We start from the raw sequence: 15,755 nt of genomic DNA on the forward strand, positions 1-15,755 counted from the left end.
GGCTCTGTGGGAATGGGGACCTCAGGGGTGTGGGACACTCTGGTGGCTCTTTGGGACATGGGAAACTCTGGTGTCCCTCAGGGACATGGGACACTGGTGGCTCTCAGGGATGTGGGACATCTGGTGGCTTTCTGGGACATGGGAAACTTTGCTGGCCCTCAGGGACATGGGACATTGGTACTGATTGGGACATGGGACACTCTGGTGACCCTCAGGGGCATAGGACACTGATATTGACTGGGACATAGGACATGGGACACTGGTGGCTCTCAGGGATGTGGGACATCTGGTGGCCTTTGGTACATGGGACACTCTGGTGGCCTTTGGGACATGGGACACTGGTATTGACTGGGACATCAGACACAGGACACTCTGGTGGCCCTCAGGGACATGGAACACTGGTGGCTGTCAGGAATGTGGGACACCCTGGTGGCCTTTGGGACATGGGACACTGGTGTCTCTCAGGGATGTGGGACGCTCTGGTGGCCTTTGGGACAGGGAATGCTGTGGGACAGAGGACACTCTGGTCTCCTTCAGGGACATGGGACACTGGTGGCCATTGGGACATTGCACACTCTGGTGGCCTTTGGGACAGGGAATGCTGTGGGACAAGGGACACTGGTGTCCCTCAGGGTCCTGGGACACTTTGTCAGCTCAGGGACAAGGAACACCCAGGTGACCTCGGGGACAAGGGACACCCTGGTGACCCCTGGGGACATGGGACACCCCCAGTGTCCCTGGGGAGAAGGGACACCCCAGTGCCACCTACCCTTGGTGCCCTTGTACTCGGCGAGTGCCAGTGAGCGGCGCTTGCGTTTGGCAGGCTGGGGACACTGGACCTCTGGGGACAGAGGGGACACTGGTCAGGACCTCATGGTGTCCCAGGTGTCACATCCCGAAGTTAGGGGTCACCTCCCCCATCCCTGAGATGTCACCTCCTCCATCCCTGAGATGTCACCTCCTCCATCCCTGAGGTGTCACCTCCCTGTCCCTGAGGTGTCACCTCTCCCATCTCTGAAATGTCACATCTCTGAGGTGTCACCATCCCCATCCTCCTAAATGTCACCTCTCTCATCCTTGAGGTGCCACCTCCCCATCCTTGAGGTGTCACCTCCCCCGTCCCTGAGGTGTCATCTCTCCCATCACTGAAATGTCACATCCCTGAGATGCCACCATCCCCATTCTCCTAAATGTCACCTCTCCCATCCTTGAGGTGTCACCTCCCCCGTCCCTGAGGTGTCACCTCTCCCATCTCTAAAACGTCACGTCTCTGAGGTGTCACCATCACCATCCTCCAGGTGTCATCACATCCTTAAAGTGTCACCTTCCCTGTCCCTGACATGTCACCTCCCCGTCCCTGAGGTGTCACCTCCCCCATCCCTGAAATGTCACATCTCTGAGGTGTCACCATCACCATCCTCCTAAATGTCACCTCTCCCATCCCCAAGGTGTCACCTCCCCTGTCCCTGAGGTGCCACATCCTTGAAGTGTCACCTCCACCATCCCTGAGATGTCACCTCTCCCACCTCCAAGGTGTCACCTGCCATGTCCCTGAGGTGCCACATCCTTGAAGTGTCACCTCCACCACCCCTAAATGTCACTTCCCCCATCCCCAAGATGCCACCTCCTCCACCACCCCCTGTCACCTGCCCCATCCCTGAGGTGCCATGTCTGTGAGGTGCCACCTCCCTGAGGCCACCCCCCTGTCCCCGAGGTGCCACCACCTCCTACCTGACCGCTGGGGGGTGGTGATCTGGATGTTGGTGGTCAGGCTCAGGCCGGCGTCCACGAAGACCCCGACGTTGTCCCTGCCACTGCCCGGCGTGCAGCCGATGTCACTTTTCTCCACCGTGTCCCAAACCTGCGTCCACAGGGGACAGCTGTGACGGCCACCGCCATCACCCAGGGGTGATGGGGACAGCTGTGATGGCCACGGCCACCACCCAGGAATGACAGGACAGCTGTGATGGCCACCACCACCATCCAAGGACAATGGGGACAGGGACAGCTGTGACAGCCACGGCCACCACCCAGTGATGACAGGACAGCTGTGATGGCCACCACCACCATTCAAGGACAATGGGGACAGCTATGATGGCCATGGCCACCACTCAGTGATGACAGGACAGCTGTGATGGCCACCACCACCATCCAAGGACAATGGGGACAGCTATGATGGCCATGGCCACCACCCAGTGATGACAGGACAGCTGTGATGGCCACCACCACCATTCAAGGACAATTGGGATAGGGACAACTGTGACGGCCACCACCACCATTCAAGGACAGTGGGGACAGCTGTGATGGCCACTGCCATCACCCAGGGATGATGGGGACAGTTGTGATGGCCACCACCACAACCTGGGGACAATGGGGACAGCTGTGATGGCCACTGCCACCACTTAGAGACAACAGGGATGGGGACAGCTGTGATGGCCATGGCAGGGATGGCAGGGATGGGGCCACCTCTGACAGCCACCACCACCAGGTGACAACAGGGACAACCATGATGGCCACCACCCAAGGATACTGGGGACAGCTGTGATGGCCACCACTACTCCTTGGAAACATCGAGGTCAGGGCCACCCACCTTGGTGTGGGTGAGTTTGTTCTTCTTGCTGAGGACATAGACCCCCTTGTCCACTGCCACCACCCAGGGACGATGGGGACAAGGACAATTGTGATGGCCACCACCAGGGAACAGCAGGGACAACCATGATGGCCACCACTAGGGGACATCAGGGACAAGGACAATTGTAATGGCCACCACCAGGGGACATCAGGGACAGAGACAACCATGATGATCACCACCAGGGGACATCAGGGACAACCATGATGGCCACCACCAGGGGACATCAAGGACAAGGACAATTGTGATGGCCACCACAAGGGGACAGCGGGGACAGGGACAGCTGTGATGGCCACCACCCAAGGATGCTGGTCATGGCCATGACCGTCCCTCGGGGACATCGAGGACAGGGCCACCCACCCTGGTCTGGGTGAGTTTGTTCTTCTTGCTGAGGACGAAGACCCCCTTGTCCACGGCCACCAGCCCCACGTGGGCCTTGTGGTCCCCCTCGATGCGCAGCCTCATCGGTGTCCCCGGCTCGTGGACGCGGTTGTCATCTTCTGTCGCCCCCTTCACCACCAGCTGCCACAGACACGGAGGTGACGTCCCCAGGGTGTCCCCAAAAGCCACTTTTGTCCCCCGCAACCACAGGGGACATCAAGTTTGGACCCCCAGGGGCAGTTGGTGGCCACGGGCTTCATGTCTGGGCCATCACTGGGTCACCTGGGCCACCTGGGCCACCTGGGCCACCTGGGTCACTCAGGAGATGTCCAAGCTCCTCATGGAGTGTCCAAAACCACCCAAGTGACACCAAATCCCCACCAGGGGCCACCCAGGTCCTTCAATGTCCCCTCAAGCCCTTCCAAAGGTCCCCAAGGATCTCAAGGTCCCCCAAACCCTTCCAAAGGTCCCCCAGATCCCTCCAGGGCCCCCAAGCCCCTCAAGGACCCCAGAAATCCCTCAAGGACTCCCAGGTTCCTCAGTGTTCCCCCAAGCCTTTCCAGAAGCCCCCCAAGTCCCTCAAGGGTTCCTCAAGAGTCCCCCAAACCCTTTCAAAGGTTCCCCAAGCCCTTCAGGTGCCCCCCAAGCCCCTCAAGGACCTCCCAAACGCCTCAAGGACCTCCCAGGTCCCTCAAGGCCCCCCAAGCCCCTCAAGGACCTCCCAGGTCCCTCAAAAATCTCCCAAATCCCTCAAGGACCTCCAAAGTCCCTCAAGGGCCCACCAAGCACCTCAAAAGCCCCCAAGTCCCTCAAAGGCCCCCCAAACCCCTCAAGGACCTTCCAAACCCCTCAAGGACCTCCAAGGTCCCTCAAGGGCCCCTCAAGCCCCTCAGGGACCTCCCAAACCCCTCAAGGACCTCCAAGGTCCCTCAAGGGCCCCCCAAGCCCCTCAGGGACCTCCCAAACCCCTCAAGAACCTCCAAGGTCCCTCAAGGGCCCCCCAAGCACTTCCAAGGCCTCCCAGACCCCTCAAGGGTCACCTCAAGGACCACTCCAGCCACCGCCAAGGCCCATCCAATGTCTCCAAGAGCCCTTTGACCCCCCTGGGGCCAGCGGGGGACACTCACAGTGCCCATGCAGGTGTCCTTGACATCCACCCAGACGGAGTCGGCCACGATCTCGCCGGGCAGGACGTAGTAATAGGCCACGATGCGGAAGGAGGGGATGAGCTCCGGCGTCACCGGCAAGGTCATGGTCACCAGGCTTTGGCCGGCCTCGTGCCGTTGCCGGCCGGCTCGGAGGATGCGTCCTTTGCTCATGATCTGCCGGAAACACGAGCTTGGTGGCCAACTGGACGTCCAGGTGGTCAAGCTGGAGGACCATCGGTCAAGCCACGGGTACCCACCAGGTAGGTGAAGAACGGGACGGAGTTGCGGACGTTGTTGTTGCTGGTCTTGAGGTGGAAGTTCACGGCCAGGTTGTCCCCGGGCTGCAGCTCGGTGGCGGCCACCGCCAGGTGCAGGAAGTTGCCAGAGTTGGCCTGGCTGCGATAGGCCTGGGCCGTCATCTGCCGTGAGGCCTGGCGCTCTGGTGGCAACCCCGCCTGGGCCGTCCGCACCTGTGACAGGTGACACGGTGGCACTGGGTCAGCGGGGAGGGACGTGGGCCTGGGTGGGGTCAGCGTGCAGGGCTTGGCCACCACAGAGGTTCCACAGAGGTCTTTGGCCATCATGGAAGTGTGGTGGTTATCATGGAGATTTTGGCCACTATGGAGGTCTTGGCCACCACAGGGATCTTGGCCATCATGGAGGTGTGCTGGTTATCACGGAGATTTTGGCCACTATGGAGGTCTTGGCCATCATGGAGGTCTTAGCCAGCATAGAGATCTTGGCCACCACAAAGGTCTTGGCCATCATAGGGGTCTTGGCCACCATAGAGGTCTTGTCTGTCATGGTGTCTTTGCCCCTCCCTGGTGCCCTGGTCCTTGGTGGCCATCTCCATGGTCAAACTGACCATCTGCTACCTTGGATGTCTTGGCCATTCAACCGCCGTGGTCTCCCTGACCTTGGCCCTTGGCCACCTTCAATGTCTTGGCCACTTTTGTCTCCCTGGATTTGGCCATCCCCGTTCCTGGTCACTGGTCACCCTGGCCACATGCCACCATGGACAACTGACCACTGTGGACACCTCCACCAGCCTCTTTGACACCTGGTCCTTGGTCACTCTCATGTCTTGGTCAACACAGTTGAGTTGGCCACCATGGCCAGCCTGACCTAGGCTGTCCTTGGCCAATGGTGACCAGGACAGCCCCGGTCCTTGGTCACTCTGGACATCTTGACCACCACAATCACCTCAACCATGGGCTGACCTCGTCCATCCTGGCTTTTGTCCAATGATGAGTGACCGGGATGACCCTTGACCACCACGGATGTCCAGCCCATCCTGGTCCCCCAGTCCTGCTGTCCTGACCCTTGGTCATCACAACCATGGGTCACTCCGGACATCTCAGCCACCTCAACGCCCCGGTCACTTCTCCACCCCCTCGGCCACCCCAGCTGAGGTGACACTCACGGTGATGGGGACGCTGTCCTTGTTGGCTGGCATGTTGAGGACCAGCCTGGCCGTGCCATCGCGCTGGGTGGACACCTGGCCCTGGAAGCCATCGGCCTGGACGGTGACACGCGGCACCGGGGACTGGTCGGGGTCGGTGACATAAACCTGGAGGGGACACCGGGGGACGTGGGGATGTTACGTGGGGACGTGGAGCGAGGGAAGGGCACTGGTAAGGGGTGGTGGCACTGGGAAGTGATACTGGGAAGGGGTGGTGGCACTGGGAGGGGACACTGGGAAGGGGTGGTGGCACTGGTAAGGGGTGGTGGCACTGGGAGGGGGTGGTGGCACTGGGAAGTGATACTGGGAAGGGGTGGAAGCACTAGGAGGGGACACTGGGAAGGGGCACTGGGAAGGGATGGTGGCATTGGGAGGGGACACTGGGAAGGGGCACTGGGAAGGGGTGGTGGCAGTGGGAGGGGACACTGGAAGGGATAATGATACTGGGAGGGGACACTGGGAAGGGGCACTGGGAAGGGGTGGTGGCATTGTGAGGGAACACTGGGAAGAGACAATGATACTGGGAAGAGGTGGTGGCACTGGGAGGGGACACTGGTAAGGGGTGGTGGCACTGGGAAGTGATACTGGGAAGGAGTGGTGGCACTGGGAGGAGACACTGGGAAGGGGTGGTGGCACTGGTAAGGGGTGGTGGCACTGGGAAGTGATCCTGGGAAGGGGTGGTGGCACTGGGAGGGGACACTGGGAAGGGTGGTGGCAGTGGTAAGGGGTGGTGGCACTGGCAAGGGACTCTGGCACCAGGAAGTGCCACCCCAGTGACACGGGGACAGCTCACGGTCCCCAGCCCCTCTCAGGTGACACTGGGACATCATCCAGGACCTTCTCCTCCACCCCCAAGCCCAGCTGTGCCCTGTCCCCATCCTGGGACACCCCTGTGCCACCACCCTGGGCCACAGCTGTCCCCAAGATGTCACCAACCATGAGGTCAAAGGGCATCCCCGGCTTGAAGTACTTGGGGGTGTGGGTGAAGTGGATGCTGTAGGGGGACGTCACGATCTGGATGCCACCACGCTGGGCCTCCACCATGTCACTGCCTGTGGGGACACCGCAGTGGCCGTGTCACCTGGGGTCCCTGTCCCAGATGTCCCCCCATCCTTTCTGTCCCTGTCCCCCTGCCACCCACCATGTCACTGCCTGTGGGGACACCAGAGTGGCTGTGTCACCTGGGGTCCCTGTCCCCCACCCCAGGTGTCCCCCCATCCTCACTGTCCCTGTCCCCCTGCCACCCACCATGTCACTGCCTGTGGGGACACCGCAGTGGCCGTGTCACATGTGGCCAGGGCTCCTTGTCCCCTGCCCAGATGGGTGGCTCCAGATGTCCCCTCCCCTTCATCACTGTCCCCAACCCCACATGTCCCCAGACTGACATCACTGCTGTCCCCACTTTGTGCCCCCATATCCCCCCGGTGACCTTGTCCCCCTGTGTCCCCCCAGTGTCCCTGTCCCCCCGTGTCCCCCCGTGTCCCCACACAGACCTGACTCGGTGATGACGGTGACAGTGACATAGAGGGAGTGTCCCACGAGCTCCTGGGGGTTGGGGAAGCGCTCGCGCAGGTGCGCCATGGACAGCACGGCCTCGGCGTCACCGTCCTGAACCTGGGGACACGGGGACACGGTTGGGGACAGGGTTAGGGACAGGGTTGGGGACAGGGACAGTGCCAGGGTTGGGGACAGGGACAGTGCCAGGCTCACCGGGAGAGGGTTGGGGACAAGGCTGGGGACAGGGACAGTGCCAGGCTCACCGGGAGAGGGTTGGGGACAAGGCTGGGGACAGGGACAGTGCCAGGCTCACCGGGAGAGGGTTGGGGACAGGGACAGTGCCAGGTTCACCAGGACAGGGTTGGGGACAGGGTTGGGAACAGGGACAGGGCCAGGCTCACCGAGACGGGGTTGGGGACAGGGACAGTGCCAGGCTCACCAGGACAGAGTTGGGGACAGGGTTGGGGACAGGGACAGTGCCAGGCTCACCAGGACAGAGTTGGGGACAGGGTTGGGGACAGGGACAGTGCCAGGCTCACCAGGACGGGGTTGGGGACAGGGCTGGGGACAGGGACAGTGCCAGGCTCACCAGGACAGGGTTGGGGACAGGGCTGGGGACAGGGACAGTGCCAGGCTCACCAGGACAGGGTTGGGGACAGGGACAGTGCCAGGCTCACCGCCACGCGCCGCAGGGACTGGGGGATGCTCTTCTTCTCGTCATCCACCATGACCCCAAAGAGAACAAAGGCCGTCCCGTCCAGGGGCTTCCCGTACAGGTACCTGGGGACAGCCACGGAGTCACCGTGTCACCATGTCACCGTGTCACTATGTCACTGTGTCACCGTGTCACCATGCCATCCTGTCACCCTGTCACCATGCCACTCTGTCACCGTGTCCTCTGCACATCCCTATTACAGCCATTCCTGTCACCACAGGTGACTGGGGACAGCCACTGTGTCACCATGTCACCGTGCCACTGTGTCACCGTGTCACTGTGCCACTGTGCCACCATGTCACCATGTCACCGTGTCACTGTGTCACCGTGTCTCTGTGTCCCCTGCACATCCCCATTACAGCCATTCCTGTCACCACAGGTGACTGGGGACAGCCACAGACACTGTGTCACCGTGTCACCATGTCACCATGCCACTGTGTCACCGTGCCACTGTGTCACGTGTCACCGTGTCACCATGTCACCCTGTCACCCTGTCACCCTGTTACCATGTCACCATGCCACCATGTCACCGTGCCACTGTGTCACCGTGTCACCATGTCACCATGTCACCGTGCCACTGTGTCACCGTGCCACTGTGTCATGTGTCACTGTGTCACCATGTCACCCTGTCACCCTATCACCCTGTCACCCTGTCACCCTGTCACCCTGTCCCCAACGCATCCCCATCCCTGCCACCCATCTTCAATCCGTGCTGTTACCCCATTGTCCCCATGTCACATGTCCCCATTCTGCCACCCTTCTGTCATCCCACCCCTGCCACCACCAGTGTCACCGTGTCCCCATGTCCCCATTCTGCCACCTTTCTGTCATCCCATCCCTGCCACCACCACCACCACCGATGCCACCATGTCACCCCGTGTCCCACTCACCCTGTCCCTGCGCCACCCCTAGGGACACCAACAGAGCACAGCTGTCCCCTGTCCCCCCGCCCCGTCCCCCACTCAGGTGTGACCCCAGAGGGGACACTTTTGTCCCCAAAAAGGGGACACTTTTGGGGTCACCTGGCCAGGATGGACACCCGGAAATCCTCCTGGCGGTCGATGTACAGGAACTTCTCCTCGGGCTCCAGGGCCACCTCAAAGCTTGGCAGCACTGCGGGGGTGACATCAGTGACATCATCGGTGACACCGCCACCCCCTGGGGACAGTCCCCAGTGTCCCCAAACCCACCCCACCCCACACCCACCGTATTCCTTGACCTCGAACTGGGTGCTGAAAACCTGATCCGGAGAATCCTCGAACTTGGCCGAAATCGTCCACATGCCCAAGCTGGAAGAGGTGACAGGGAGGTGACAGGGAGGTGACAGGGAGGTGACAGCCCCGGGGGTGTCCCCAAGCCACCGCGGGGGACGGTGACACCCACCTGACGACCTCGGGCAGGTTGTGGTTGAGGAACAGGATCCCGCTTTTCATCGGCGACGACACCGGCACTTGTTTGATGATGACGTTGTCGGGCGTCTGAGGGGACACGCGCGGCGTGGGGACGGTGGCACGGTGGCACCACGTCACCCGTGTGTCACCCCTGTGTCACCCGAGCGTGGCACTCACCTTGACCTCCACGATGACCGTCTTGGCCACCGGCTGCATGAGGTGGCCCACGGTGAAGAGGCGGCAGAGGACTGGGAGGGGACACAAGGGACAAGGTGAGGGGACACAGGGGACAAGGGAGGGGACACAAGGGACAAGGTTAGGGGGAACAAGGGACAAGTGAGAGGACACAAGGGACAAGTGAGGGGACACAAGGGACAAGGTGAGGGGACACAGGGGACAAGTGAGGGGACACAAGGGACAAGGTGAGGGGACACAGGGGACAAGTGAGGGGACACAAGGGACAAGTGAGGGGACACGTGGGGACAAGGTGAGGGGACACAGGGGACAAGTGAGAGGACACAAGGGACAAGTGAGGGGACACAAGGGACAAGGTGAGGGGACACAGGGGACAAGTGAGGGGACACAAGGGACAAGGTGAGGGGACACGTGGGGACAAGGTGAGGGGACACAAGGGACAAGGTGAGGGGACACAGGGGACAAGGTGAGGGGACACGTGGGGACAAGTGAGGGGACACAAGGGACAAGGTTAGGGGGAACAAGGGACAAGTGAGAGGACACAAGGGACAAGTGAGGGGACACAAGGGACAAGGTGAGGGGACACAGGGGACAAGTGAGGGGACACAAGGGACAAGGTGAGGGGACACAGGGGACAAGTGAGGGGACACAAGGGACAAGTGAGGGGACACAAGGGACAAGGTGAGGGGACACAGGGGACAAGTGAGGGGACACAAGGGACAAGGTGAGGGGACACAGGGGACAAGTGAGGGGACACAAGGGACAAGTGAGGGGACACGTGGGGACAAGGTGAGGGGACACAGGGGACAAGTGAGAGGACACAAGGGACAAGTGAGGGGACACAGGGGACAAGTGAGGGGACACAGGGGACAAGTGAGAGGACACAAGGGACAAGTGAGGGGACACAAGGGACAAGGTGAGGGGACACAGGGGACAAGGTGAGGGGACACGTGGGGACAAGTGAGGGGACACAAGGGACAAGGTGAGGGGACACAGGGGACAAGTGAGGGGACACAAGGCACAAGGTGAGGGGACACGTGGGGACAAGGTGAGGGGACACAGGGGACAAGGTGAAGGGACACAAGGGACAAGGTGAGGGGACACAGGGGACAAGTGAGGGGACACGTGGGGACAAAGTGACGGAACACGTAGGGACAGTCAGCACTGGGAGAGGACACTGGGGACAAGGTGAGGGGACACATGGGGACAAGGTGAGAGGGGACATGAGGGACAAGGTGAGGGGACATGTGAGGACAAGGTGAGGGGACACATGGGGACAGCCAGCATTGGGAGGGGACACAGAGGACAAAGAGAGAGGGGACACAGGGGACAAAGTCAGGAGGGACATAGGGGACAAGGTGAGGGGACATGTGGGGACAGCCAGCTCTGGGAGGGGACACTGGGGACTGAGAGGGGACACGGGGGACAAGGTGAGCAGGGTCAGGGCAGGGGACACTGGGTCCCACTGGGGGCATCACAGGGAGGTCCCCAAATGGGTGGCACTGGCACCCCAAGGTGCCACCATCACCCTGAGTCGTCCTGGAAGGGTGACACAGCACCCCGAGGTGCCACCAAGTCCCCAGGATGCCATGAAGAGAGGAGCCAGCACCCCGCGGTGTCCCCAGAGCTCCGAGGCGTCACAGGGAGGTGCCACCAGCACCCTGAGGTGTCCCCAACCCCCCACGGTGTCCCCAGCCCTCAAGGTGTCCCAGCAGGCCGAGGTGTCCCCTTCCCCTCGATGTCCCCACAGCGTCTCCATCCCCTCAATGTCCCCACAGTGTCACCCTCCCTGCGGTGTCCCCGCGGTGTCCCCAGGTGTCACTGGTGGCCCCAGCGGTGTCCCCACGCCTGTGATGCCCCCACAGTGTCCCCACAGTGTCTCCATCCCCTCGATGTCCCCACAGTGTCGCCACCCCTGCGGTGTCCCCAGGTGTCCCTGCAGTGTCCCCATGTGTCCCCAGGTGTCCCCAGGTGTCCCCGCGCGCTCACCGGTGGCCCCGGGGGTGTAGATGGGCTTGTCGGTCTGCATGAAGATGTGGCCGCTCTGGAGGGACACCAGCAGGACCTTCTCCAGTGTCACCGTGGCCACCCGTGCTGTCACCGTCACAAACTGCTTCCCCTGCGCCTGCGGCAGCGCCTTGGCCAGCACCTGAGGGGACAGGGACATTGGGGACATCTGTGGGGACAGGGGACACTGGCAACATCCATGGGGACAGGGGACACTGGGGACAGGGGACACTGGGGACATCCACAGGGACCGGGAACAGTGGGGACAGGGGACATTGGGGACACCTGTGGGGACAGGGGACACTGGGGACATCTGTGGGGACGGGGACATTGGGGACATCTGTGGGGACAGGGGACACTGGGAACATCTGTGGGGACATTGGGGACATTCATGGGGACAGAGCACACTGGGGACACTGGGGACAGGGGACACTGGGGACATCCACAGGGAGAGGGACACTGGGGGACATCCACGAGGATGGGGGACATTGGGGACAAGGGACACTGGGGACATTGGGGACATTCATGGGGACAGGGGACATTGGGGACACCTTTGGGGACAGGGGACACAGGGGACAGGGGACACTGGGGACATTCGTGAGGACAGGAAACATTGGGAACATTTGTGGGGACAGGGTACATTAGGGACAGGGGACACTGGGGACATCCATGGGGACAGGGGACACCAGGGGTGACCATGGACACCAGGAGTGACCAACCCCAAGGACACCAGGAGTGATCACCCAAAGGACACCAGGACTGACCAACCCCAAGGACACCGGGAGTGACCAACCCCAAGGACACCAGGAGTGACCAAGGACACCAGGAGTGACCATCCCCAAGGACACCAGGAGTGACCACCCAAAGGACACCAGGAGTGACCATCCCCGCTGTCCCCACCCCTGTTCAGGGTTCAGTTCCCGTTTCCCGTCCCGGGCAGTGACCGCTGGGACAATGACCTGTGGTGGTGACCAGGGGGGGTGACAGTGACCGGGGGGGGTGACAGTGACCAGAGGGGTGACAGTGACCAGGGGGTGATGACAGTGACCGGAGGGGGGTGACAGTGACCAGAGGGGTGACAGTGACCAGGGGGTGACAGTGACCGGGGGGGTGACAGTGACCAGAGGGGTGACAGTGACCAGGGGGTGACAGTGACCGGGGGGGTGACAGTGACTGGGGGGGGGTGACAGTGACCAGGGGGGTGACACTGACTGGGGGGGGTGACAGTGACCGGGGGGGGTGACAGTGACCAGAGAGGTGACAGTGACCGGGGGGGGTTGACAGTGACCAGAGGGGGTGACAGTGACCGGGGGGGTGACAGTGACTGGGGGGGGGGTGACAGTGACCGGAGGGGGGTGACAGTGACCGGGGGGGGGTGACAGTGACCAGCGGGGTGACGGTGACTGGGGGGGGTGACAGGGACCAGGGTGGTAACAGTGACCAGAGGGGGATGACAGTGACCGGAGGGGGGGTGACACTGACCGGGGGGGTGACACTGACCGGGGGGGTGGTGACAGTGACCAGGGGGGTGACACTGACCAGGGGCGGTGGTGACACCGTACCTTGATGGTGGCGGTGGCCATCATGCCCTCGGCCGGGCTCAGGGGCACGCGGGTCTGGAACAGGACCTGGCGCTTCTGGGGGAAGTCCTGGACCAGCAGCGAGGCCTCGGTGGCCGTGGTCAGTCCGGGGGCCTCCAGGACCACCTGCTCGTCCGTCTCCAGCCGCAGCACGGCCGGGGTCACCATGGTCACCCTGGGGACACCGCGGGGCTGGCACAGGGCGCCGGGGGCGGCACAGCACCCAGAAACCCCAAAATCTGTCCCTGTGTCACCTTGGGGACCTCAGAGCACCCAGAAACCCAAAAATCTGTCCCTGTGTCACCTTGGGGACCTCAGAGCACCCAGAAACCCCAAAATCTGTCCCAGTGTCACCTTGGGGACCTCAGAGCACTCAGAAACCCAAAAATCTGTCCCTGTGTCACCTTGGGGACCTCAGAGCACCCAGAAACCCCAAAATCTGTCCCTGTGTCACCTTGGGGACCTCAGAGCACCCAGAAACCCCAAAATCTGTCCCACCAAAACCTTGGGGACCTCAGAGCACCCAGAAACCCCAAAATCTGTCCCACCAAAACCTTGGGGACCTCAGAGCACCCAGAAACCCCAAAATCTGTCCCACCAAAACCTTGGGGACCTCAGAGCACTCAGAAACCCCAAATCTGTCCCACCAAAACCTTGGGGACCTCAGAGCACTCAGAAACCCCAAAATCTGTCCCACCAAAACCTTGGGGACCTCAGAGCACTCAGAAACCCCAAAATCTGTCCCACCAAAACCTTGGGGACCTCGGAGCACCCAGAAACCCCAAAATCCGTCCCCACATCACCCATGGGTGGGGGGGTCCCAAAAAAGGGGATTCCATGGGAGTCCCATGGATGGATGGGGGGGGTCCCATGTGTGGGGGTCCCATGGATTGGGGGGGGTCCCATGGACGATGGAGTGGGGGTCCCATGGGTGGGGTTGGGTGGGGGTCCCATGGGTGAGGGTGGGTTGGGGTCCCGTGGGTGAGGGTGGGTGGGGGTCCCATGGGTGAGGGCCGGGTTGGGGTGGGGGTCCCCAGTCTCTCACAGCTGGGCGCGGCCGGGGGTCCCGAGCAGCAGCAGGAAGCCGAGGAGGAGGAAGAGGAGGGGAGCATGAGGAGGGGGCGGCAGCGCCCGAGCCCCCATGGCCGCGGGGAGGCGACAGCGACAGCGACAGCGACAGTGGCCGGGCCAGGGGGGTCCCTTTATGCTGGCCCCGGTGGTTAATGGGTAACCCCAGCCCTGCCCCCACCCATGGGTGCGGGTGGGGGTGCGGGGGGGGGGGGGGGCGCTCCGGCCACCTCCGGCCACCTCCGGCCACCTGCGGCCACCTGCGGCCACCTGCGGCCACCTGGGTGGGGGGGTGGGGTGACACCCCCGTGCCGGGGGGGGGTGGGTGGCACCCGCTGGGGGAGGGGTCCCGCACCCTTGGGTGCCCCTGGGTGGGGGTTGGGGGCGCCCCTCCCCCCCTCCCCGGGTGGGGGAGGGGCTGGCGGGCGTTCCTCATTTCGGGGAAGGCGCTGGCGAGGGGCCACCACGGGGCTTGCGACATCGGCGGGGACACCCGAGGGGGGGTCGCGACAGGGGGGGACACCAGGGGGACATCGGGGGACACCTGGGGACACCTGGGGGGTGGGGAGGGTCCTCCTTGAGACCCTCCCCCTATAGGTCGTGGACAGCTGGATCCCCCTGGTGACACCTGAAATGTCCTGGGTGACCTCCTGGACCCTTGGGAGGACTTGGACACTTGGGGTCCACCTGGACCTGGGCACCTGGACCTGGACACCTGGACCTGGGCACCTGGGTCCATCCTGAGACCCCGGAAAGGTCCTGGGTGACCTCCTGGACCTTTGGTAGGATCTGGACACCTGGGGTCCACCTGGACCTGGATCCCCCTGGTGACACCTGAAATGTCCTGGTGACCTTCTGGAACTTTGGGAGGACTTGGACACTTGGGGTCCACCTGGACCTGGGCACCTGGGTCCATCCTGAGACCCCTGAAAGGTTCTGGGTGACCTCCTGGACCCCTGGTAGGTCCTGGACCTGGGCACCTGGGCACCTGGGTCACCTTGGTGACACCTGAAAGGTCCTGCGTGACCTCCTGGACCTTTGGGAGGACCTGGACTCTTGGGGTCCACCTGGACCTGGATCCCCCTGGTGACACCTGAAAGGACTTGGGTCACCTCCTGGAACTTTGGTAGGACCTGGACACCTGGACCTGGACACCTGGGTCACCTTGGTGACACCTGAAAAGTCCAGGGTGACCTTCTGGAACTTTGGGAGGACTTGGACACCTGGACCTGGGCACCTGGGTCACCTTGGTGACACCTGAAAGGTCCTGGGTGACCTCCTGGACCCCTGGTAGGACCTGGACTCTTGGGGTCCACCTGGACCTGGATCTGGACACCTGGGTGACCCCGGAAAGGTCTTGGGTGAGCTCCTGGACCTTTGGTAGGACCTGGACACCTGGGGTCCACCTGGACCTGGCTCAACCCCAAATCCTTGGTAGGACCCCAACACCTGGGTCCATCCTGAGACCCCCAACAGGTCCTGGACACCTGGACCCCTCCTGGACCCCTTGGGCCACCATGTCCAGGCCATCTGGACCCCTCTTGGACCCTCTGGGCCACCATGTCCAGGCCACCTGGATCCCTCCTGGGACCTTCCAAAGCTCCAACCCCCAGAAGCATGTCCCATGTCCCCTCATTGTCCCCTTGTCCCCACCACCCCCGCGGTGGCAGCTCCTCCCCGGT

At 62.4% G+C, this 15,755-nt stretch overlaps 1 protein-coding gene across 2 annotated transcripts in view; it reads right to left on the minus strand.

The window, feature by feature from the left end:
* The window catches only part of C3 (complement C3), a 34,524-nt gene extending 20,340 nt beyond the window's left edge, over positions 1-14,184 (minus strand). For both annotated transcript variants that reach the window (XM_054002293.1, XM_054002292.1), the window contains exons 1-16: positions 14,051-14,184; positions 12,988-13,180; positions 11,408-11,567; positions 9,401-9,471; positions 9,216-9,310; positions 9,039-9,121; positions 8,855-8,945; positions 7,795-7,897; positions 7,114-7,234; positions 6,557-6,672; positions 5,582-5,728; positions 4,416-4,628; positions 4,138-4,332; positions 2,990-3,151; positions 1,732-1,861; positions 770-841 (exon numbers count right to left, since the gene is read on the minus strand). In XM_054002293.1, the coding sequence (XP_053858268.1) occupies positions 770-841; positions 1,732-1,861; positions 2,990-3,151; positions 4,138-4,332; positions 4,416-4,628; positions 5,582-5,728; positions 6,557-6,672; positions 7,114-7,234; positions 7,795-7,897; positions 8,855-8,945; positions 9,039-9,121; positions 9,216-9,310; positions 9,401-9,471; positions 11,408-11,567; positions 12,988-13,180; positions 14,051-14,148 (2,050 nt within the window). In that variant the 5' untranslated portion in view covers positions 14,149-14,184. The remainder of the gene's footprint in view (positions 1-769; positions 842-1,731; positions 1,862-2,989; positions 3,152-4,137; positions 4,333-4,415; positions 4,629-5,581; positions 5,729-6,556; positions 6,673-7,113; positions 7,235-7,794; positions 7,898-8,854; positions 8,946-9,038; positions 9,122-9,215; positions 9,311-9,400; positions 9,472-11,407; positions 11,568-12,987; positions 13,181-14,050) is intronic.
* Between the last annotated feature and the right edge of the window lie 1,571 nt (positions 14,185-15,755).

Source organism: Vidua macroura, chromosome 39 (genome assembly GCF_024509145.1).
Source record: "Vidua macroura isolate BioBank_ID:100142 chromosome 39, ASM2450914v1, whole genome shotgun sequence".
NCBI lineage: Eukaryota > Metazoa > Chordata > Aves > Passeriformes > Viduidae > Vidua > Vidua macroura.